Source organism: Zerene cesonia, chromosome 7 (assembly GCF_012273895.1).
Source record: "Zerene cesonia ecotype Mississippi chromosome 7, Zerene_cesonia_1.1, whole genome shotgun sequence".
Classification (NCBI taxonomy): Eukaryota; Metazoa; Arthropoda; class Insecta; order Lepidoptera; family Pieridae; genus Zerene; species Zerene cesonia.
In genome coordinates this window covers 1,195,727-1,219,502 of record NC_052108.1, presented here as the reverse complement: position 1 = coordinate 1,219,502, position 23,776 = coordinate 1,195,727, and the positions used below count along the sequence as shown (strand labels likewise).

Genomic DNA, 23,776 nt, shown 5'->3' with positions numbered 1-23,776 from the left:
AAATTGTCATTTCATCTAATGTCATTTGTCAATATCATATGTCCGAATTGAAATCGGCAATTTTTGTACTAAAATATGAAATAAAATTGATTTTATGTTACAACGAGCACGAAAAAATATTACATTATGGCATCGTTTCTACGCAGTAATATTGTTACACGATATTTAAAACGGCCGTTTTTGCAAAACAAACGCAATTCCGGATATGTTGTATTGTAAGTTTATCTTTATTATATTTCCTTTGAATACAAAGCTTTTCAATTAGAATGTAAGACTTTATTATCTTAATTACATTTATAGAATTCACAAATCGAAGAAATAAAATTAAATATATGAAATTAAAATAACACAACCATTACATACAGGTTTCTTGAACCATATTTCAAATTAATATTTTTTCAGGTTAATACCAGAACATAACTTCTTTCTGTTTGCTTAGAAATCAATATTTGAATCAAATAAAACTTTGAAACGTTGTGCTAATTTGGCTAGGTGGTGTCTATAATATTTCTTAGACAAATTGCCATCTAGATTTTTGTTCAGGACTTGTTATTTGATTATATAAATATATACTTATAATTATAATGTAATTACAGAATTCCTGAAATTGGTGAAGATGTGGATAAAAATGTTCTACTTACTGAAAATGGTTTACCTGAATTCAATGATATAACTATTGAGAAATGTATTGCCGCCATCAGCCAACTCAGCTTGGAATATGAGAGCGGAGTACAGCATATTGAAGAGTCTTGTAACGATTGCAAAAATGCATTCAGTGAAATCTTTCAACCTTTAGAGAAACTTGACAATGAACTAGAATTGACATGGGGCGTAGCCAAAACCTTATATTTGGGTAACAGTTCGCTTATGCCCACAAAATCCTATATACAAATTCACCAAAGAGCTCATAAAGCAAGATCAGCAAAGTTTAACAGCATACCTATTTATAATGCTGCAATTAATGAGAAGAACCGTCTTAAAAAGTTAACTGATGAAGAGCAGAGGTTGTTAGATAAGTATATTCTAGAAGGTAAACTAAACGGACTAGATATTAAAGGCTTGAAACGTGAAAAGTTAGACAATATTATAAACTTATTGCAAAAAGAAAGACAGTTATTCCGTGATAAAGTTAGCGTTGCTACCAAAGTCTTCAGTAGTTTTATCAATGATGAACAATTGGCTAAAGAATTCCCAGAAAGCCTGGCAAAATTAATGTCAGTGAATAACAATGCAAGCAAAGGTCCGTGGAAGATATCTTTGCAGCCACATATTTATGAACCATTTATGGAGTACTGTCCTGACCCGACATTGCGATGGAATGCATGGCAGGCTCATGTCCAACGTTGCTCTGGTTATGGTAATAAAGATTTCGAAACTAGTACCAATGTACAGAAAATACGTGGCTATCGTTCAGACCAGGCTAAGATGTTAGGATACGACACATACGCGGATATGAGCATGGAAACTAAAATGGCTGGTTCTGTCGAAAATGTTTACAACTGTTTAGATGTGTTGCTCGAAAGCGCGCGTCCGATGCAAGATATTGAACTTGAATCGTTACAAAACTTTGCAAACGAAAGAGGTTTCGATAAGAAATTGGAGCATTGGGATATTCCATACTGGCAGAGAAAGCAGAAATGGTCTTTATACAATTTTGATGAGAACAAAATACGCGAATACTTCCCTCTGCCTAGGGTTATCACCAGCTTGTTTAACTTGTGCAGCACATTATTTAAAATACAAATAGTCGAACGATCAAATGTGCACACGTGGCATAAGGATGTTAAATTTTACGACATTTATGATGATTCCAGTAACAGTCCCATCGCCGGGCTGTACTTAGATCCATATGCACGGCAGGATGAAAAGATTCGCGTATACGATGACGCTGGTTGGCATGTTTCGATCCGCAATAAATGTGCTCTGACATCAACAAATCCTTTATCAGCCTTAATATTCAATTTCCAAGCACCGAGTGATAAGCAGCAATCTCTATTGACCTTTAAGGAGGTTGGAGTTTTGTTCCAAAGGTTTGGGCATTCGTTACGTCATTTGCTAACGAAAGCCAACTATTCCGAAGTCGCAGGATTGTCTAATGTAGAATGGGATGCGGCAGAAGTGTGCGGACATGTGATGACGCATTGGCTCTATGACCCGCATACGATTCGAGCTATCAGTGGACACTACCACACTGAAGAACCACTACCCGATGAATTAATACAGAATTTACAGAAAGTCAGAAGTCACATGACTGGATACAATTTATGCAAAGAATTGTACAAGTCTCGGTTAGATTTAGACCTACATTCAAAGACTACATTCTGGCGTGACTTGGTAAGAGAATTATGGCCGAAATACAATGCAATGCCATTCGATAAATATGATTCCCATGTTCTATCATTCACGAGTATATTTTCGGAAGAGTGGGGAGCCGCGTATTATTGCCATTTGTGGTCGAAAATGATTGCCGCGGATATTTATAGCGCCTTTGAGGAAGCAAGAGAGGGTGACCAAGATGTTTTAGCCATTGGAAAGAGGTACAAAGATAGTTTCCTCTCTGTAGGTGGCAGCTGTCATCCGAGCGAAGTATTTAGAAGGTTCCGTGGAAGAGATCCTTCACCACAAGCTCTACTAAACAACCTTGGGTTATCTACAAAGACAGCAAAAATAACTGAAGAGAAGTAATATTGTACGCATTGTAATATATTTTCTATTAACTGTTACAATTTATTTATGTTAACAACAAAACTAGAAATAAAACTCTTGATTTAGTGTTAGATTTATTCCTGGTGTTTAATCTGAGTCTGGGTTTTGTTCCCACGCTCTTTCCATATCATAGATATCTTTCTTTATGTTTTCGTCATCTGGTAGTAGTTTTGAGGCGGCTTTCATTTCGTCGATAGCTTTATTGAGGTAGCCCAATCTAGCTAAACCGGCGGCTCTTCGTGCGATACATTTGGCCCGACTACGCCTGTTTCCTTCGCATGCCGGTTTCATCAAATCCAAAGCTGAAGAACAATCAGTCACCTGAAATATGTACTGCGTAAGAAATTATATAGAGAAAATGATTTTAAATGCGATTTATTCATTATACTCTTTATCACTACTATTGACTGACATGTGAAAACTATGCAACCTTCAAATTGGCATGGCACCATGGCACCAGAATTCAAAATATAATAAAAGGATCATAAAATCGGTTCACCCAGTAAACGTTTATGAGGTAACAAATATCAAAAAACAGTAATTGATAACCTCTTCCTTGTTTTGAAATCGGTTGAAAAACTTTAATAAGTCGCGTCGCTTCGCTTCGCTTCGAACACTACGTCGGGTTAATAATGTAATGAATGATTCGCGTTCAAAATCCGTTAAAAAGTTTGAATTTCTAAGTGTATAATACTCGTGTAAAATAAAACAAGAAAATACTAGGATTTGATTTGTTAACACTCGTACATAAAGATGTTCTTCCTTATAGAATATAGATTAGCAATAAAAGTTTCATGCTGAACGCGCTTCAGATATTCTGCTTCGGAGTGTTAATATAACAGCGTAACAATTTATCGTCAACCAATGATATTAGAGAGGTTATTTTGTACATAAAACGTTGTCCAACGTAAATTTATGTTTTAATTTTTTATTATTTGTACAAAATATTTTCTTTTTCGTTTTATTAAAATTACATCCTAACTATCTAAACAAAGAAAATAATAAAAATGGCAGAAATCATAAAAAATATATTTTATGATAAAAATGTGTTGCCCGCACGCACTGGCGGCTTAGAAAATAAAACACGCTGTGCGTGTTTTACGCACAGTAGACGCGATTTATCGCGGATGCCGGCTTCCACACGCTAGGCGTGTAAAGCCGCATCCTTGGTTCCAAGCATTTTTACACACCTGGTGTGTTTCAGCAGCCAACGTGTTAAAATTCGCAAAAAACATTTCTAAATGTACAATACAAATCGAACACAAGAAATTACAATTCTGTTATTTACCCTACTCGTTTTCTAAGAGCGTTGATCTAGAAATATTAAAAAACAAACTTACACATTTATTAAAGTTTCCCAAAGCGAAGTGTGTAGCTGCTCTATTTGCGTACAACGTTGGCAGTTTATCGGACAATGTGATGCCGTGTGTATACGCACTGATCGCACCCAGATAGTTGCCGTTGCGAAAGAATTCGTCCCCTTTTTCCTTACACCACTGCGGGTCTTGTTCTTCAGGGCGTAAATCCTCGGAAACGAAACCTGTTGAAAATTTGGCAATACCGTAATATAGGATCGTATATACGAATGGTAACTAGCTAACCTCGGTAAGTTTTGTACAAAAAATGGGTTAATACACCAATCGATCAACAGTTAGTGATCCTATACCAGTACCAATATTATTGCACATAGATAATATCATTATTAAAAAATGTATACCAATAGCTTTTCTAGCTTGTGTAATATTCTTTAACCAAGCTTCCTCTTCTTGGGCGGTTGATTCTCTACTCGGCGTAGGAAATGTCCTTGGCGTATGTTTAATCTCTAGCAGGCCAGACTCACGCAATTTCGGTAGTACACGTTTCACTGCTTCTTCTTTCTTCCTTTCAATGTATTCAGACATTACCGGAGTTTGAACAGGCATTTTAACGATCGGTCGGCTTGGGTTTTTAGCCGGTTTTTTCTCGACTTTTGGGACTTCATCTTCATCAGGCAACTCGATTATTGACACACCGCTATGTGTATTACATTCATTATTTATAATTTTATTTTGTTTAACGTTGTCAGTAATTTTGGTAAGTCTCCAATTTTCTAAATCGTCCATAGCCTTATTGCGTTCAGCATCTCTTCGTGAATCCATTAAATTATGCTGCTTGTTATCTATATCCATCGCTTGTTGAACTGTAAATCTATCTAATTGACTTTTTTTGATAGCTTTTTCCTCAGATGCTGCTTTAGCTTTAACCTGACATTCGAGTAAAATTTCTTCACGCAATTTCGCTTTTTCATTTCTGCTTAAAATCTTTTCTAACGCGTCCCAATCCAGTTCTTCCTTTTTCAATAAATCAAAAACAATTAGATTGTCTTGTAATATACATTTACTTTTAACACTATCTATATCATGCTGCAAAAACACTTCAAATAAAAATGGACTGAAATGTGCCTTTATGTACTTATCGGTAGTAAAAAGATCGACTTTTTCTCTGTACACCGGGTCTAGAGGAATCCTTACATTTATTGTATTTAACGTTTGAGTCCATGTAAAATCCCTAACTAATATAGGCATTCTGAATAGATACACTTTATTTCTGAAATTTCTTATAATATTTCGATACTAGTCCTATAATATAACAAATTATGCGTTACCATGGCATTTTCATAGTCTTTATACAAGGTAATTTATGAGTGTGTCCAAGATCAGGATTAAATATCAGATAAAAATATCTAAGAATATATGTGTGTGTTTTAGTTAAAACTCTTATTAATTAATTTTATAGAAATTGTGTGATTTTCATATCCATTAAGCATTAAATGGTTCATTACTGCCAAAGATGATGGAAGATTTTTATGCTTTTTATGCATATGAGTTCCCTATGGTATTAGGAAGTTATCGTTAGAATATGTAGGTAATATTAAATTCCAATTTCTGAGGCTAAATTTTGTATCTGGCATAAAAAAGCTGTCTTAACTCTTATCAATCTGACACTTATTGATAGTACATTGTCAAATAGATCAGCTGGCAAATGTAAACAATGTACATAAAGTAATAACAATTGCGAATTCAAGGCTTGATTTACATATATTATGAAAACAAGTTGATATCAGTTAATAACATAATAATTATTCAAATAGGCAAACAGTTCATATATTATAGAGATTTTATTATCAGACTGATAAAATTATAACTAATAGTTGCCAGAAGAACATCATCCTTACAGCCTCATTCAACTTTGGTAGCGCTATCAAATAATAAATAATTGTAAGAAAATGAGTGCTAAAGTCCAAACAGGTGAGAAAATTTTAATCGTAATTTATATATTATATATTCTACTTTTTTTTTTAATTTATTCACATCTCAATTTATATTATCATATCAAGTTTTTTCGTATTATTAATGAATAACAAACTCGATCTATATTATATAATATGTTCCTAGTGCAATGTATGTATTTATTTATGTACCTACATGTGTACATACTGCTACATAGTGAAACTCACGGCCATGGATTTATACCAATGTTTCAAACGCAATATAGAGTGTAGTCACGGGGAGACTGAGATGGATTACCTCCACATATAATGAATAAATTGCTTGAATGTTTCGTCATTCGTGGCCCATATATGTTTCACTGCAGAGATTCGGGCCTCCTATGAAGGTTCACAGGTCTTAATCTACCACACTGGCCCAGTGCGGCTTGGCAGATTTCACATGTCGTCGAACTTTTTATTCTTCGACATTTCCTCATAATGTTTTCATTGAACGTTTCAAGCAGTGATGATGTGGATCACGGTCAGAAATATTTAAAAATCAATTTATTTCTTGTGCACTCGGCTGGTTTCAAATATCCATTTCACTTTAAAGGTTCTAACCACTGAGTCATCACTGCTACAAAATGTTTAAATGTCTTTGATTTCTAAATGTTTTATAATCACTTAAAATGAAACAGATAAAAATTCAGATATTTGCTTCATTGTAATATAATACGCATTCTTCCAGTTTTAGGGGATATACACCCCAGTGCATTGGGAAGAACTCTCACACATGAACATCTATCAATGGAGTTTACACATTTCTACAGAGAGCCTCCGAAAAAAATTGCAGATAAATTTCAAACTGGGTTTAGTCTCGAAAATGTGGGATTTCATAGGCAGTACCCATATAGCTCTGAGAATAATTTGATATTGAATGATTTGAAGGCAAAGGAGGCAGTGTTAAATGATGTACTGGCTTATAAGAAGTATGGTGGAGGTAACATAACTTTTACAATTGCAGAAAGATAACATTTTTTTCAATCAGTTATTATAATTATCTATGCTTTAAACTGTATAATTCTTTACAAAATAAGTGATATGTCAGATTCTTAGATATCAATGAAATAAGCAGCCAGCAAGCATTTCATTGAGGTTGCCTGGAAGTTAAAGCTTAATATCCAAAGGGCTGTATGTCTATTTTTTGTAAAATATATGTGTCTTTTTATTTGTGCTTAATGGTGTACAATAAACCATTTTCATTTCTTTGTTTTTTCTGTTTTAACATAACAGGAACTATAGTGGAGAACACAACAGAGGGGATTAAACGAGACATTGATTTCTACAAGGAAATATCAGAAAAATCCAATGTTCATATAATAGCTGGTACTGGCTACTATATAGCTGATGTGCAAAATAATAGTACTATGGGTTGTACTACAGAAGACATGTATAATCATATGCTGAAAGAGTTTACTGAAGGGTGTGTTGACTACCCTACAGTAAAGGCTGGGTTTTTGGGGGAGATTGCTAGCGTTTGGCCAATTAAAGGTAATGAACAAAACAAATGATTATGTCATAGACAAAATATAGAAGGAGTGCTGTAGGAGAGGCTGTATCCATCAGTGGACATTAAAAGGCTGATAATGATGATGATAACACGATGTCAACTTTTTATTTCTTTGACATACTGGTTCCCTCATAATTGGATTGGAAATTGGACTTCACCGATTGGAGCAGCACTTATCGCGGTAAAGTGCAGATATAGCCAACTGCTCAACCGTATATTTATATATTTCTTAGCTTACTTGTCTGTTGAAAATTTAATCTTATAATACCTATTGGAGTATGCAAAACTTTTGAATACACTTAGGACCACAATTCTTATCATGAATTAATACTTGTAAAATTTTTCAATCTTCCAGAATTTGAAAGAAAAGCCATAAAAGCAGCCGGGGAAGTCCAAGCGCAAATTGGTTGCGGAGTTAGTTTCCATCCACATAGAGAACCGGAAGCGCCATTCGAAATTATACGTCTGTATGCAGAGGCTGGCGGGAAAGTGGATAAAACTGTCATGTCTCATTTGGACCGTAAGTACTTTGTTTATCGACAAAACATTGCTGGTTTTAAAAAAATAAATATTTAAATCTTGTTGTTAAGAAACAGTCGTCTTCTACGTACAAATTGTGATCCGCACCATATCGCATATATTCAATATTTATATCTATTTCGCATTGTATTGTGGTACATTAAATTGATAAATTAACGAATAATTAATATGCCGAAAAAATGTAGAAAAACGAAGAAAAAATTGTGAGCAGTATGTTAAGGATCACAATTCTTCGACAGTTTGCAATCTCACGAGTTAGATTTTAATGTAACGGTGTTTCCAATTTTACGGTGACATTTGTATAATATATTACTTGATCGTATTTGTTACCAAACTCCCAAACGACTGGACCGACTTTAATAAAATTTCAGGTTTGTCTTCAGGTGGATTCGAGAATAGTTTAAGACTTACATTTTGAACTTTGGTAGTATATAATTTATTAATTTGATAGTATTTTTATAAATATGTACATATTTAGGAAATTTGTATTCTTCATTTCTAAAATATAAACTAACCAACTAAGTTAATATGGCTGGCTAAAAGGCTGTGTCTCAGCTATTTCAAACCCAAAACTCGGAGCAGCAAGCAGCGCTGGTTTTCAGACGCCCCTTACAACGAAAACTTATAATAACAATAATTATTAAAAACTTTAATATTGACTAAATGTATTAATTTAATTTAGGCAATAGTTTTAATATAAATACAAAAATATAACAAAACTTGTTAGATAATTTAAGTTTAAAATAACACTTTGAAATGATTTTAATTTAAAAGTGTTATGTTATGTGTTACTATGTCACGTTCTGCAGGTACACTCCTTGACTTCGAGAAGCTCTCGGAGTTTTCCGAACTCGGTACATACTGTCAATTTGATTTATTCGGCGTGGAAGTATCGTACTACCAATTGAACATTGCTACTGATATGCCTTCAGATGCACAAAGGTTGAATATGATCAAGGGATTGGTTGATGATGGCAAGGAAAATAGAGTTTTGATGTCTCATGACGTGCATACCAAGCATAGATTGGTATGTATAAAATGTTTATTCTTTTATTTCTGATATATTATGTATGAAACGTTATAGGTATATTCTTTCTTATTGTTAAGTATTTATTAAAATGGTGCACACTATGGTTTACAATTAACAATTATTTTCTTATGTCTGATTTTACGCGTGAACCTATCATACATTTAAAAATTAAAAAAAACGTTGCATCGCGTTTAAAATCCTCTAATTTCTAATATGACAATCTATATATATAAAATTCTCGTGTCACAGTTTTCGTTGCCATACTCCTCCGAAACGGCTTGACCGATTCCTCTGAAATTTGGTAAGCATATTGGGTAGGTCTGAGAATCGGCCAACATCTATTTTTTATCCCGATATTCCTACGGGATACGGACTTACGCGGGTGAAACCGCGGGGCGCAGTTGCCATACTCCTCCGAAACGGCTTGACCGATTTTGATGAAAATTTTTGTGCTTATCCGGTATCTATGAGAATCGGCCAACATCTATTTTTTATACCCCTAAATGATAAGAGTAAGGCAGAACAGCGTTTGCCGGGTGCAGCTAGTAATTAATATAATTTGTCACAATTATTATTAATACACGTGTTGAGATTAATTGCCTGCATAATAGCATAATGTTGCAGGTAAATTGTCAAAGCCGTGATATTACAATAATTTCTTTTTTTTCTGTTTTGTTGCCTTAATGCAGCCCAATGGGAGCGAACTATGGGAGCATAGAGTCTATAGTCACTTTCTAAATCGCTTAAAAGTTTAGCCTCAATAAAATAAGATTTTAGACACTGACCAGCAGTGTTTTTATGATTGGCCATATTATTTTTATGAAAATATTAATATTTTTTCAGATTGATTTTGGAGGTCACGGGTATTGCCACATAATAAATAACGTTTTGCCACAGATGAAAGCAAAGGGCTTTTCTCAAACTCAGATCGACAAAATAACTATTGAGAATCCTGCGGAATGGCTTACTATCAGAAAGTAGAAAACAATTGACGTGTTAAGAAAAATGCTGCCATATTTATATAATAAGGAAATTAATATATTTTTGTTAAATAATATATAACTTTTTGTATAATAAGTTTATATTTAAAAGAAATCTATATTTAATAATATAATTGTAGTGTTATAAATTTTAATAACAAATGTTAATGAAATTATATTTGGCTTGTTTGCAATCTTGCAAAATCTATCGTGAAAATTATTTATTTGAAAACAATGTTTGATCGAATAACCCATCTATGACTATGTAAACACATTAAGGAAATAATTTGAATGGCTTATACAGGCAGTTAATGAAGCGTGTCGATTAATAAAGTGACTAGGTTATTAATAAAACGGCTACTAAAGCTATTTGACTGCGCCATTTAAATAAGCAAATTCTGACTAATATAATAATTGCGAAAATAAGTATTTCTATCTCTTTTTCACTTAATAAGATTTCGAATTTTTTGCAACGATAGTTTGAGACCTTGACAACGAGGATAGTTTTTATACTGGAAATCTCAGGCCTTAAATAAACCTCAATCCAACGGATCTATGCATAATCTAACAGTTCCAAAATAAAAGGCAACCCACGTTATATAATCAAGTTTATTATAAACGATTCAATATCTATACAAGTTAATCATCGAGGTCTAAGTTTTCCAGCTCCTCGTCCAGGTCTTCAGCCAGGAAGAGGTTCTCATTGATGGGCACAGCGCCCATGGGCGCTTCCTCTGGTTTCTCCTCACCATTTTCTAGATCTTTACCTAGTTTTTCTAGCCTGTCTGACGTCGCCTTCGTGCCTGAGTCGTCCACCTGAAATCGATGTTATAAAAAATAAAAAATAAATTTTAACTGTCTAATTGAGAATGTCTCTTTTTTAAAGTCGTTTATATGCTGAGGATAAACTGTTTCATGTTAAGAGCAACAACATCGTTCAAAGATGATCCTCACTTCTCTTCACTCACACGTTATTTTAATTAGTAAGAATATGTACTAATCTAGACTATTACCACAGTACATAAAGCACAACGCCTCTGATCTCGTAATTAAATCCGATTACTGTCGCGGTAGTCATAAATAAATAATACAAAATTAATGACGCCACATGTGTTTAAATATATGCAATTATGATTCGAAAATTAACGAATTCAATTTTACCATCATAACTGTTTTTTTAATTAAAATATAATAAGATATTATTACTTCAAATTGGAAACATTTGTGACAGCCTGTATTGTATTGTATCAGTATCCCAACTCACCTCGCAAGCCTCCATCCCGATGAGTTCCAGCTCAATATTCCTATACTCCTCCTTCTCCTCCTCATCCTCGTGGTACTTCCCGAGGTCGAAGGCCTCGTCTCCGTCGTCATCAGCATCAGCGGCCAACGCCGGGTCGAACGAGAACATCTCCCTGCCGGAGAGACCAACCGCCCTGCCCGCTTTGAAGTCACTGCGGCGCTGTTCTTCAGCTTTGTTGAGCAGTTCCTGGGAAATTAATATTGCAATTGGTTAAAGAACATATTATGTTAGAATTTATTGTATACTTGTTTAATATGCGATATTAATGAAAAATCTCATATAACTATATAGTATATGCATACATTCAACTATAATACATACTTTTAATTATGTGTTATATATAATTCCCGTGTCACAATGTTACTTACCAAACCCCTCCAAAACAGCTGGACCAATTCTTATGAAATTTTGTGTGCATATTGTGTATGTCTGAGAATCAGCCGAAGAATTTGTATCTTTCAATATAACTTCTTCAAAGTACACATTCCTTTTTCATTCGTTCGGAAACCTAGCAGTGGCCATACTTGTCAAACTCATAACTGCCTAATGCCTAAACTCTTTTCCTGAAACTACATACCTGTTTCTCTTTAATCTTCTTCTTCTTCCAAGCCAAGAATGTTTCCAGAGTGATCTTAGTCTGGTTGGGACCTAGAGCCGCTCGCTCCCTCTCTATTAAATCGACAAGAGATATCTCATTCTTCTTCTCCTCCATTTTCTTCTTATCCCGTTTGAGTACAAAGCCCGGCGGCAAAGCGTGCCTGTATATACATTTGGTGCCAGCAGGACATTCCCAAAACCAACCATACTTGGATTTCTCTACAGCTTCAAGGAAGTGCTTGCAAATCTGTGAAATAAAATGGCATTTTTGGTAATCTAGTTGTCCCAAAGTCCAAATAAAGTGTATACAATAATGTTGAAAACTATAAAATTTTCAAAACTAGTGTTGAAAATTGAATAGTTCTTAACTTATCTACTATAATGTATCAAAAATAAGCCAGTTTCACATTACTTATAACAGACATGATTTGATATACATATAGCCTATATCCTAAATCCATACAACAATTTCAAGTAATTCTAAAAGGAGATTGAGTAATTCTAAAAGCTATTTAAATATACATACAATATCAGTCGATGGCCGTTGCTTGTTGCCCTCGCCGTGTTTCTTTTCCACCACTTCCTTAAGTTTGTCTTCATCCCAGTTATCCATATTATCCTCATCATCACGCATATCAACATAGAGTGATCGCTTTTCAGCCTAAAACACATATAAATAAATAAAAATATTAATTAATATACAATGTTACACAGTTAATAGATTAAACTGTATTGAATGAGTAATAATCAAACTCAAACATTTATCAATTCAATTTGGTTTCTTCTAGAAGCACCTTTATAATCATTATAGTATAGTTCTACCATTTACCACCACTGGTATAAAGCGGGTCAATAGCAATTTGCCAATGCATGCAAACCCACATGTTAAGGTTAACATTTGCAAAAGTATTTTTCTATATTTTCTATACCTGAAGGCAAAGAGTTCATGGCGTACAAAGTACTATGAATAAAGCATGTGAAAATACACACCAATTTATAAACATAGACAGCATTGCATAGTTACCTATATATATATACATACATACACCTACTATTACTAGATTACTATTTCACAGACAGTACCAACTATAGACCATTTTAAAACATATATGTATTTCAAAACTTGTTGGATATGTTTGTGTCATTTGATTATGTCAATCATAATGCAGGTGTTCGTGAAATAAATAATTTTATTTCTGAGCTTAAATACATATTCTTTAAAACTAAATTCCCACTTAAAAATAATGAATTCTTTTGAGAATAATTAACATGTGGAAAAAAAGCAAAATAATGTGAAACCAGGGAATAATATACCTTTCTTTCTATAGTCAAATCGTGTGAGAATTTACATCTATCACCCTTAGCACATTGACCTTGCTTGAAGAATGCACATACAACAGATTTCGGGTCGGTACCTGCAAAAAGAAGTTGGCGAAGCTGAGTTTTTAACACATTTCAAGCACAATTCATACAGCAATCTTATCTTGATAAATAATCATATCTTTCACCAATTTTTTTATTTCTTTAAATTAGAAATGATAATTAAAAATATTGTAAACCATAGGCACAGCATACCTTTCTCAACTTTCTGTGTTTGAACAGGTTTGAATAGCGCTGCTAATTCCTTCTGCTCCTTCAGTTTCTGTTCCTTTTCCTTCTTTTTATCTTGTACCGGCTGAGCGGGGTGAATACCACCGCTTTTTACTTGTTTCTCCACTTGCTGTATAAATTTTTGTTGCTTGGCACCTTTCTTGTTTTTGAGACCAAAGGTCTTGTCCTGAAAAGGTTTTCATTCTAATGATAACAAATTCAACACTATTATTAAAAAACACTTGAGTCGGTCAATGTGTGGAATGGGTTGAAAGCTGCATTTGTATGTTTGCAGTTTCAATTGTAGTGTTCACATAGAGTACATTTAGCAATTGAATAAAAACACATTTTAATGAATACATTATTTAGTTAACTATAAATTCAATGTCATTTATATCCCATAGAAAAAATTATGTTAAACTTATAAGGCATAACTGTATTGTAACCACATTGGTAAAGGAGATGCAATATTGAACACAAAATAAATAGTAATCAAAGTTAATACTTACTTCAATTACTTTCTCCTTCTTTTTTTGTTCAGTCTTCTTGCTGGCTGCACCACCACTTGCTTTCTTCGGCGGCATGGTTAGTTTTTGTACTGAACCACTCAACTAATGTTAATATCAATAAATAGTTAGGGAACTAAGATAATTCGGCTATGCCGTTATTGACAATTGGCGTATTACATCGGCAGAGGTTGGAAATATTATTTCTACAATTTCGATTTCACACCGTGGTCGAAGACACCGAGAAATAAGTATTTTGACATTTATTTGACAGGTAGCAATTTTTTGCTACAATATGATTGACGTAGCGCGTGGCCTATGGCAATTATTTTTTTTTTATTAAATTTTATGGTTTTGTTACGAGACCTTTAAGTCAAGACTCTGGTAAAAAAGAAGAAGAAAATTAACATATTTGCGGACGAACCCACGGCCAAAACCAATTATTTCTATAGCTCATGTTTTATTCTGATGTGTAAGCTACAGCACTGTCTGCAAACATCCTTACATTCTTACAAACATTCTCATTTTTAATACTAGTAGAATTATATTCTTTTTGGGCATAACTTCAATGTCAAACCACGCATTTGACGATGAATGTATATCTACCCCGTAAAATTATACTACTCTTTGATATCTACTGTCGATTTGTTAGCTGTCAGTGTCAGCGGTCAACCCATTTTGTTCAATATTATTCTCGGAGTTGGCAGATAGGACGTTACGCTCACGGTCGATCTCAAATTTTTATCCCGTGCTGAAATAAACAGTCGTGAAACTAGCCCATGGCGAATGATATTCTATTTTATTCGCTGTCCTTACGTGCTTCATGAAATAAATAACATAGTGTTATCATAGAAAAACGTGCTCGAAATGGAAATCGTGAATATTGAAGACGGTCAAGCCGACCCGACAGCGGTAACGCGAAAGAAAAGTTTCTGGGCGAAAATAAATAACAGAACCACGTACAGTTACTTAGTTAACATTGTTATTTCGATTATACTATTAACATGTTTAGTTCTAATATTATACTTCTTCAAAGAGTATTTAAAGACAATTTTGTATTGGGTGGATGCGCAGGATCCGAGAATAATATTCCTTTTATTCATGGGATTGTTTTTAATAGTTAGTTTTCCAGTGACTATTGGATATTTAGTGTTAATTATAACAAGTGGTTATTTGTTTGGTATCGTGAAAGGTTTGGGAACGGTTGTAGTGAGTGCAAATTTCGGTGTAGCCGTGGCGCATTTTACACTCAAGATGTTGAGAGCATATCTGCCCCTCGATCGACTGTTGAAGTCCGATACAGCAAGGGCTCTCCTCAAAGTGATCTCAGGTCCTCAAGCGTTCAAGATTGTGTTTTTCGCGAGATTAACGCCCATACCGTTTGGTTTGCAGAACACGATATTCGCTGTAAGTACTTCGATTGTATTTTTACACTTGTATGTTCATGAGTAACAACATAAATTGATAATAAAATGATAAAGAAGCCAATTTGATTGCAGAAGCTATAAAAATCGTAGTGACACTATTAACTTGACACTGTTATTGTTATTTTTGGCTCATCACTCGTATTGACCCATGGATAACAGTTATGGGGCATTCATTGAGTGTTCTGTATTTAGTGCTGTAATTTAAATGGCATGTGAAAAAATTTACAATATTAAAATAAAGCATCATTAACACTTATGATAATAAGCATTTGATTAGTGGCGTCTATTTTAATCCAATAATCACTCCAATAGAGCTTGATAAGTAATTGAATTATTTAGTGGCCTTTAACATCCCTCAATATTATCTATTAGACTTATGTGTATTGTTTTGTACACTCATAGAAAACTGCAAGTATCCTTATCCATTATATAGTATCCATTGAGCTAATATAACATACTTACCTACCAGCCACTACAATTTATTATACTAAGTATTACTTAAGTGTTATTAACTTTATATTTACAGGATAAACATAAGTCTAAAGAATTCATAGCATTTTTATCGATACTAATTGTTTCCTTTTTTTATCAAAATGTAATAGGTAATTGAATGAATCAGGCTCTTTGCGTATGAAGTGTTCCTTAATTATTTGATATTTTCTATTATTTTAGATAGATTTTATGGACAGAAGGGTAATAAGACAAAACTTAAATAATTTAAAGTGCATATTCAATTAATATACATTCTAAAATTGAAAAAGTTATGAATGTTTTTGTTAGTTAATTAACGTTTTGTTGTTATGCTTTGACAACTGTTTAATTCTTCTGATAATTACTAGATAACAAATGCTAAACAGCAGAATAATTAATTGAAATGTAATTATATAGAAATGTAATTAAAAGTACACTCAGTATTTACATATAATATATCAATACTTTAAAGTTTTAACTCTATTCGAGTAGCTGGTTTCTGTATTTTATCTCTCACATAATATTTTTTCCTTGAGCCTTATCTTATATAGAGTTTATTCTGACAAAAAGGATCAAACAGTGAAATCTGCCTCAAAACTGATAGCGGTTCTAATAAGATTAGTGTTTAGTTTATTGCCAATTGAGAATCTATTGAAGATATGATTATATACATAATAATTATTTTCTACACAAACATTCACCAGGATTCATGGATAGGGATTCTTAAAACATCAATTTTCTATTTAACACATAAAGAATCACATAAATCCATTGAAATCACACAGACATAGAGAGATCAAGTGACAAAACCAAAAAAAAAACAAAAAAAATGTAAAAAATTATATAGGAGATAATATATTTGTTTGTAGTTAAATGCACTTTATGAAAGATTTAATATATTTATTCTTAAGTAAGGTATCATGTGCCTATGCAACAGTGAAACAATTTTATACATCGGTCAGTGGGCTCTTGAGGTGAGCACATTCTAACAATCAAATTCTTCATTACTATGATATTAGTATAGGTAGATAGGTATACAGATTCAATTAATTAATTTGTTATTTTTTACTTCAAATAACATATAATAAATATTGTCCAACATACAAAACAGAAGATAAAAACTACAACATTGTTTTATTATTATAATAAACATTTAAAATAATGATATGTAAAAGTATGTCATTGTACATTAATGTTTAATGTTTGATGAGGCAATAATTGATACAATAAAAATGCAATATGTTTACTCAACTATTGCATATAATATATGCAGTTTACATATAATTATAGTGTAATAAAAATCAGCATGACTTTCCTTAAGAAATACATTTATTATTAGTTAGGTATTTAGTCATGACATTCTAAATAAAATAAAAGCAGAGTAAGAAATAATAAGTAAAAGTAGTTGAATAAAACATAGAAAAGAACAATATAAGGATAATAAATTTTTATGTATGAGTAGTATTTAAATGTGAAAGTATGTCACTATCAATTTACATAAAATTTGGTGTGCATTTTTTATGATGAGTGTTTGCTCGCGGCTTCGCACACATTGAAATTGGAGCAGTTTAACAGATGTTATATAATATATATAAACCTTCCTCTTAAATCACTCTATCTATTAAAAAAAAAACCGTAAAAGTCACTTGTGTAGTTTTAAAGATCTAAACATGGTTAGTATTTTCTTGTGTTTGATTTTACGCGAGTATTATACATTCAGAAATTAAAAACTTTAAACGCGATTTATTCAATGAATAAAATAAAATCTGTTAAATTAGTTTTTAATGTCTAAATCTAAACATATAGACATACATAGACGCGGGAAGCGACTTCGCTTTATACTATGTATGAAGATGGGCAATTTTTTTTTAATCGAGATTTTAGACTTATAACAAATTAGAAGAACAATTTGAGTTTGTAATTGGATGCGACTAAATGATTAATTGTAGCAGAGGTTAATTACTTGATCAGTTTAAATGGGGCGTCGTAAATGCTTGTTGTAATTAAGCACACTGATGCATATTGCAATCAGTGTTGTTTTTATAAACATTCTGTTGTATTTTAATTGATTGATCGCTATGCTATTTTTATGTATATATGATTCGTATTGGAATCCATATTTTTCTCTTTATACTGAAAGGGAAGAAAGATACAAAAGATTTCATTGTATTATTTTAGTTGCGTGCTTATTTACCCGACTGCGACGAAAAGATTTTTTCCTACTTTAGCAATATGGTGAGGACTAATTAAAAACACCATCACAATAAAAGCGTTCAGTTTTTATAGCCACCGTGTAACATTTTTTTTTACATTTGTCTTTATCCCCTACCTTTGGCAGCCTGGAAGAGATCGCTGATAAGCGATAAGGTCGCCTTATGCACTATATAAATCTCTATTTTGTATATTTGCAACATTTTTATGTGTTGTGGTAGGTACATCAAATTGTTAAATGAATAAATGAAATCAAAAAGAAAGCGATCGGAGTTTACGTTTATAAAAATTATTATTATTTTCCTAATGATGTTAGTTACAGTGCATCCTTAAAAAAATATACTATGATTTAGTATGTTTTCAAAATTTACAAATTTTTTCGTGCTTGAAGTCGACGGTCTAGTTAATCTATGTCAAAACAAATAAATTTTTAACGTTATTATAAATGCCAACATAAGCCCTCTTATTCAAATCAAACGCTAAAAGGATTACCTATTATACCTACCTACCTACCTAGTTTTAAATAAAACATTTCATCCAATTTAAATAGAAATCCACAGCGCCGCAACCTTGTAGAAATGCATAACTCTTCAGGGAAAGAAATTAGCATTAAAATTATATGCTTGCACTGTTATAAGCACGCAATGCCGCACTAATAAAAGGCTTTAATTATACTCACACGTACGTCGCAAATGAACAAATACCCACACTACTACAGTATTATATTGGTATATAGAGAACTAGCTGCGCCCCGCGGTTTCACCCGCGTAAGTCCGTACCACGTTGGAATATCGGGATAAAAAGTTGCCTATATGTTATTCCAGTTGTCCAGCTGTCTACGTACCAAGATGTAACCTCTGAAACGATAATTATTTATGTAAATACATTATTTATTATGGGTGTGGCTTCTATGGGATGCGATGGGATCGATGATGATGGCATATAATTCTAATCACCCACTAACTCAAAAGAACCTTCTCGTCTTTTGGAAAAAATTTTTGGTTCATAAATAATTCCAATAAAACTGCATTTTTAAGACCACGCAATAACAAGATCAAACTTTTTGATGTACATACTGGTGACTAATAATGTAATAACAGGTGATAGAATTCCGTGTATAGGATCAACATCTCACTAGGCATTATATCTATCTACCCACGATTCTATAATCGCACAGATAATTTTGGTTGCGATGTAATTGAAAGATAGGCCTTTTCGCAATCTGATAAGGTTTCAAATCCAAGGTGATAGTGGTGATTTAATAGTGTTTCTATGTAGAGTATGAAGTTAGATTAACATTCAAACCGACCTTATTTAAAGTTATCGAAATTGTGTCTAACAAAGGTAACAATATATACTGCATATGCTGCAAAATACTTCTGAGTTTTTCAGTAATCATTTTTTTATTTTTATTTATTTATTGGAGATTTAACAGAAACAATTACAGTTGTTTATTAGAATGAAAGAACATAAACAAACCAATAATTTACAATAATTGTTGTGTCTACGTGTCTACTCTATGAATAGAAAAAAGATAAACTCGCTTGTATATTATCTTTTGCAAAGTAGTTACCTAGAAATATGTACTCTGATATGATTTGGTTAAGTATTATCGTAAATGAAATTGTGTGTATAAAAATTGAAAAAAATTGCAATAAAATGATTATTATATTCTCATAATTGGTTTAATTTACATTTGAAGCTATAGAGAGGGCATGAAAACAGATCTCTTTCGTTTAGCTTTTTATTGTGCAAGACACACATTCTGTGAAGTGGCGCACGTTGTCCGGCTGGTTGGTTCTGGTCTGGTCTGTGTGGAAAAAGACTTTTCGATTTAATGTTTCCTTGATAGCTTGATGACTTGCTCGTTCACTTTATTTATAATATTTTTATATTCCATAGTACTTATTTGATGTCATTGGTAGGTACTATGACAATTTTACAGAATATATAATTCATATAGGACGTGGCATAACCTCATAGCTTCGATATTACACAGTAATCATGTCATCCATCATCGCAATCTATTAGAGAGCAAGGCGCCTGACGTGCAAGCAACTTGCAGCTTTCTCTGTCGTTCGCCAGGTGTTTTCAATGTATATAGACCATTTACTGTCTCTTTCAATCCACCATTCGTATAAATTTAATGGTTTCCTTAAAATATATACTTACTTATCCTTTGCTCATAGTTGAGCATTCGTTTTCCAAAACAGTAAGGTATCAAAACGCACCAAAACAACTGCGAGGATTAGACGTTTATTTGTAAAATAACTTTAGATAGATAGATAGATAGATAATTCTTTATTTGCACCAATACAAAGGACAAATACAAAAAGGACACGAACACACGACACAATTACGTACAAATAGGCGGCCTTATCACTAAGGTAGCGATCTCTTCCAGGCAAACTAAAAACTTTCTATGCAATATATTGAAAGTGACAAAGTAAAATAACGCTGAAAAAGAGAACATTCGACAACGACTTCAAAATATCTAGATTTTGCGGTCGAATACACCAATCCGTCAATTTAATTTTTTTTTTTTTATATGTCACAGTCGGCAATGAAGCTGGTGGGACGCCTGATGGTAAGCGCCACCACCGCCCATGAACATTTGTAGAGGCATAAGGTCCATTGCAGACCTTACGCCTCTACAAATGGATTGTCGACTTTAAATTGGGAGGGGACTAAGAAAGGACATTTGAGAGAAAAAATTTAATTCGTACATTATCAATCTGGATCCCGAGAATTGGCTTTAAAAGCAGGTACGAGTCTATGAAATCAAATATCAACATTTCAAACAAAATTTCTACCTATAGTTTTGTTTGATAAAATTTAATTTCATATATAGCTTATTTTTGTTGAAAACGTGCACTTTATGATTCCGATGCCGTTAGTTTCTTATTAGTTTTTACCTATTGTTCTAAATCAAAGATTATTGACAAATCTCAAATAGCACCCAATGATCCCTTGAAATTTTGAACAAACAATAGAAGTCGCACAAGAAGCGAGATCCTTCATGTAGGATCGTTATCCTTCAACACAATTCATCATTATCAAGGCCAAGGTTAGTTGTTATTTGCACAGCGATAGTCACATTATTTGTACGGAACGATTCATATCACGACTGGCGATGCTATCGCTAAGGAGTGATAACGGCATTTTAAGTTTCGTCCCCGAATTTCGATTCGGGCGAAGGTTCTACCGGGGCATTTGGATAAGATCAAAGGTCGTCCCCAATGATTCAAATAATATGCACATGTAGTGGAATTTTACTATAGTAACAGAAATCCTATCCTACTAATATTATAAATGCGAAAGTTTGTAAGGATGTGTGTGTGTTTGTTGCTCTTTTGGCATGTAGATAGCTGGACAACTGGTATAACATATAGGCAACTTTTTATATTCCTACGGACGGACTTATACGGGTGAAACCGCGGGGCGCAGCTAGTCCTTTATAAACTCGAAACGCACCGATCAAAATTAAAGAAAAACATGACAGCTAATAAATCGAAATACTAAGGAAGCGTTCTATTCGCGTATACTTGTTAATATTATAAATATGCTTATAAATATGCTTAGAATATCATCTGATTTCACTGCGAGATTATTATTATTACAATAAATATAATCTAAGTCAATACAATCTGTGCCACATGCTGCTGTTAAGGTTTATATAATCTCGTGTTTCTAACGTAGTTTATGCGTAAATTTTAATAGTATCAATTAGATTGAACGCATCAACACAAATGTATGAGAATTTAAATCTAATGAATTCATCCGAGCATCAAATGACTTTATATCACTGGAACATTAATAAATATGTTACTCCTTAATTTTTTCTAAATGAACCAACCATTACCGATCAGGATTATAATAAAAAATTTCACGTGAAAACAATCAACGACAAAATGCTCTTCATTTTCACGATGGTCTATATTTCCTTATTCACAAAGCGAACTGTATAAGATATAGTTAACTTATAAGTGCATGTCATATATAAACACTGGATTGCGTCACTGTTTTATGAGCGAATGCCTTAGATTATTGTCTGGCATTTTCCTGCCATTAATGTACCGTGTAATTGTCGTACGTTTGCTGTTCGCATGGCCCCTTGACGTTTCAATTAGATGACGAACGAGGAATGAAGGGTGATCGATTGTAAAACCAACAAACTGATGTTAGAGCCATTTGACTTGAATTATGAAGAGTCTCGGTGGTTAGGCGCGTGTAGTCGATAGCAGTGCAAGCTGTATATACTTACTTTGAACATGTTAATGTTACACACTGAATTAATTATATTATGGTATCCACCATTCCATGACTAAATTAACCCCATGGAGCGCTGCTTGAACGCAATGGAATTGGGAGTGCACTTCTGTTGAACGTATTTGTTTATGACGTGGCTTCTTTTAAGATTGGTCGCTGTGGCCAACACGCGTTTATTTTATCAAGGATTTGAGGTTCTTAAATCTCAACCAAGTACTTAAACTCAAATTTCAAAAAGCAATTTTGTGGTACTTATAGAAAGATGGAGAAAGATTTAAAAAACATTCCATAGCGCACAATCCTACTAATTATAAATGCGAAAGTTCTTTCACGTGAAAACAGCTTATTTTATCTGTATGAAATTGGGTAAAGGCATAGGTTATAGTCTGGATTAGCACATAGGCTAAGTTATTTATACCCGGGTACCACGCGTGAGTGGTGCCGCGGGTCTCACCTAGTAAGCTATGTTTGTATTATAGGTTTTACCCTAGTTCCCAAATATCTGACAATCCAAAGTCCAATAAAGACTTCTCTATTACAAAACATATAGAACATTTTATCGACATGAATTAAATAATAACGATAACGGGAATTCCCTTTTTCGTAATGCGAGAAAATAAACATTAATATCTACGTTATGACAAAAGGGAATTACCCTTTTTGGTAATATAAAATAACAATGTATGCAATGCAATAAATCAAAAATACGAATCAATCAGTAGTGATATGCATTAACTCGCTCTAAGATATATAAATATTTAAAATGTAAACAAAACTATTACATACAAAACAGTATTTTGTATGTAATAGTTTTGTTATTAAATATTGCTGAAATATAACGGTATCTTCTTTCTTAAAACAAAGAATCATAATACAAGTAAACACACATGTATATCATATGCAACAATAAAATACACGTATTTTTATATGCCTCTCGTCTGTATGATACTTCAGCAAATTGGTCACAGTGTAGAGATGACTTTAATTAGCTACAAACCAACATTTCAGTGCGGCGTAAAGTGGATCATTATGCATAAAAACTTTTCTTGTAGAAGGTATGCTGATGAACTCAATAAGTTGTATGCAAACGAAGGGGACCTATGAAAAATTCAATTTAGAAACGAATCGATATTGCGTTATATGTTTTTGTTCTACTAGCTGCGTTCCGCGGTTTCGCCCGCGTAAGTCTGTATCCCGTGGGAATATCGGGATAAAAAGCTTTGCCTATGTGCTATTCCAGTTGTCCAGCTGTCTGCGTACCAAATTTCATTGCAATCGGTTCAGTAGTTTTTTTTTTTTTTGCGTGAAAGAGTAACAAACATACACATA

The 23,776-nt window shown here is 33.2% G+C and overlaps 5 protein-coding genes across 5 annotated transcripts in view; 3 read left to right on the top strand and 2 right to left on the bottom strand.

Moving 5' to 3' along the window:
* Positions 1 to 18: 18 nt before the first annotated feature.
* LOC119840801 (probable cytosolic oligopeptidase A) lies at positions 19 to 2,782 on the top strand. The gene is made up of 2 exons (XM_038367554.1): positions 19 to 215; positions 597 to 2,782. Exons 1-2 carry the CDS (start codon positions 127 to 129, stop codon positions 2,683 to 2,685), a joined length of 2,178 nt encoding a protein of 725 aa, XP_038223482.1. The 5' UTR covers positions 19 to 126; the 3' UTR covers positions 2,686 to 2,782.
* LOC119840802 (dynein assembly factor 4, axonemal-like) lies at positions 2,775 to 5,270 on the bottom strand. The gene is made up of 3 exons (XM_038367555.1): positions 4,424 to 5,270; positions 4,047 to 4,246; positions 2,775 to 3,027 (listed from the first exon to the last, which is right to left on the bottom strand). The coding sequence occupies exons 1-3, from the start codon at positions 5,268 to 5,270 to the stop codon at positions 2,794 to 2,796; spliced, it is 1,281 nt and encodes a 426-aa protein (XP_038223483.1). The 3' UTR covers positions 2,775 to 2,793.
* Positions 5,271 to 5,677: 407 nt separating this feature from the next.
* Positions 5,678 to 10,157, top strand: LOC119840808 (phosphotriesterase-related protein). Its single transcript, XM_038367564.1, has 6 exons — positions 5,678 to 5,993; positions 6,702 to 6,953; positions 7,247 to 7,504; positions 7,879 to 8,043; positions 8,873 to 9,090; positions 9,937 to 10,157. Exons 1-6 carry the CDS (start codon positions 5,972 to 5,974, stop codon positions 10,072 to 10,074), a joined length of 1,053 nt encoding a protein of 350 aa, XP_038223492.1. The 5' UTR covers positions 5,678 to 5,971; the 3' UTR covers positions 10,075 to 10,157.
* A 507-nt stretch (positions 10,158 to 10,664) lies between these two features.
* On the bottom strand, positions 10,665 to 14,336 carry LOC119840907 (zinc finger CCCH domain-containing protein 15 homolog). Its single transcript, XM_038367683.1, has 7 exons — positions 14,073 to 14,336; positions 13,549 to 13,750; positions 13,288 to 13,388; positions 12,500 to 12,634; positions 11,954 to 12,220; positions 11,338 to 11,562; positions 10,665 to 10,889 (listed from the first exon to the last, which is right to left on the bottom strand). The coding sequence occupies exons 1-7, from the start codon at positions 14,145 to 14,147 to the stop codon at positions 10,713 to 10,715; spliced, it is 1,182 nt and encodes a 393-aa protein (XP_038223611.1). The 5' UTR covers positions 14,148 to 14,336; the 3' UTR covers positions 10,665 to 10,712.
* Positions 14,337 to 14,741: 405 nt separating this feature from the next.
* Positions 14,742 to 23,776, top strand: part of LOC119840826 (transmembrane protein 64) — a 29,107-nt gene continuing 20,072 nt past the window's right edge. The window contains exon 1 of the mRNA XM_038367586.1: positions 14,742 to 15,476. Coding sequence (XP_038223514.1) covers positions 14,937 to 15,476 — 540 coding nt within the window. The 5' untranslated portion in view covers positions 14,742 to 14,936. The remainder of the gene's footprint in view (positions 15,477 to 23,776) is intronic.

What these genes read in the sequence shown, in the direction of transcription:
- LOC119840801 (XM_038367554.1), top strand. Translation starts at nt 127, where the DNA reads ATGGCATCGTTTCTACGCAGTAATATTGTTACACGATATTTAAAACGG. An exon ending in AATTCCGGATATGTTGTATT is followed by an intron (nt 216 to 596) that starts GTAAGTTTATCT and finishes ATGTAATTACAG; the next exon opens with AATTCCTGAAATTGGTGAAG.
- LOC119840802 (XM_038367555.1), bottom strand. Translation starts at nt 5,270, where the DNA reads ATGCCTATATTAGTTAGGGATTTTACATGGACTCAAACGTTAAATACA. An exon ending in ACAAGCTAGAAAAGCTATTG is followed by an intron (nt 4,247 to 4,423) that starts GTATACATTTTT and finishes AATTTTCAACAG; the next exon opens with GTTTCGTTTCCGAGGATTTA. An exon ending in TGGGAAACTTTAATAAATGT is followed by an intron (nt 3,028 to 4,046) that starts GTAAGTTTGTTT and finishes TACATATTTCAG; the next exon opens with GTGACTGATTGTTCTTCAGC.
- LOC119840808 (XM_038367564.1), top strand. Translation starts at nt 5,972, where the DNA reads ATGAGTGCTAAAGTCCAAACAG. An exon ending in TTATAAGAAGTATGGTGGAG is followed by an intron (nt 6,954 to 7,246) that starts GTAACATAACTT and finishes TTAACATAACAG; the next exon opens with GAACTATAGTGGAGAACACA. An exon ending in TGCATACCAAGCATAGATTG is followed by an intron (nt 9,091 to 9,936) that starts GTATGTATAAAA and finishes ATATTTTTTCAG; the next exon opens with ATTGATTTTGGAGGTCACGG.
- LOC119840907 (XM_038367683.1), bottom strand. Translation starts at nt 14,147, where the DNA reads ATGCCGCCGAAGAAAGCAAGTGGTGGTGCAGCCAGCAAGAAGACTGAA. An exon ending in AGAAGGAGAAAGTAATTGAA is followed by an intron (nt 13,751 to 14,072) that starts GTAAGTATTAAC and finishes AAACCTTTTCAG; the next exon opens with GACAAGACCTTTGGTCTCAA. An exon ending in AACACAGAAAGTTGAGAAAG is followed by an intron (nt 13,389 to 13,548) that starts GTATGCTGTGCC and finishes TTCTTTTTGCAG; the next exon opens with GTACCGACCCGAAATCTGTT.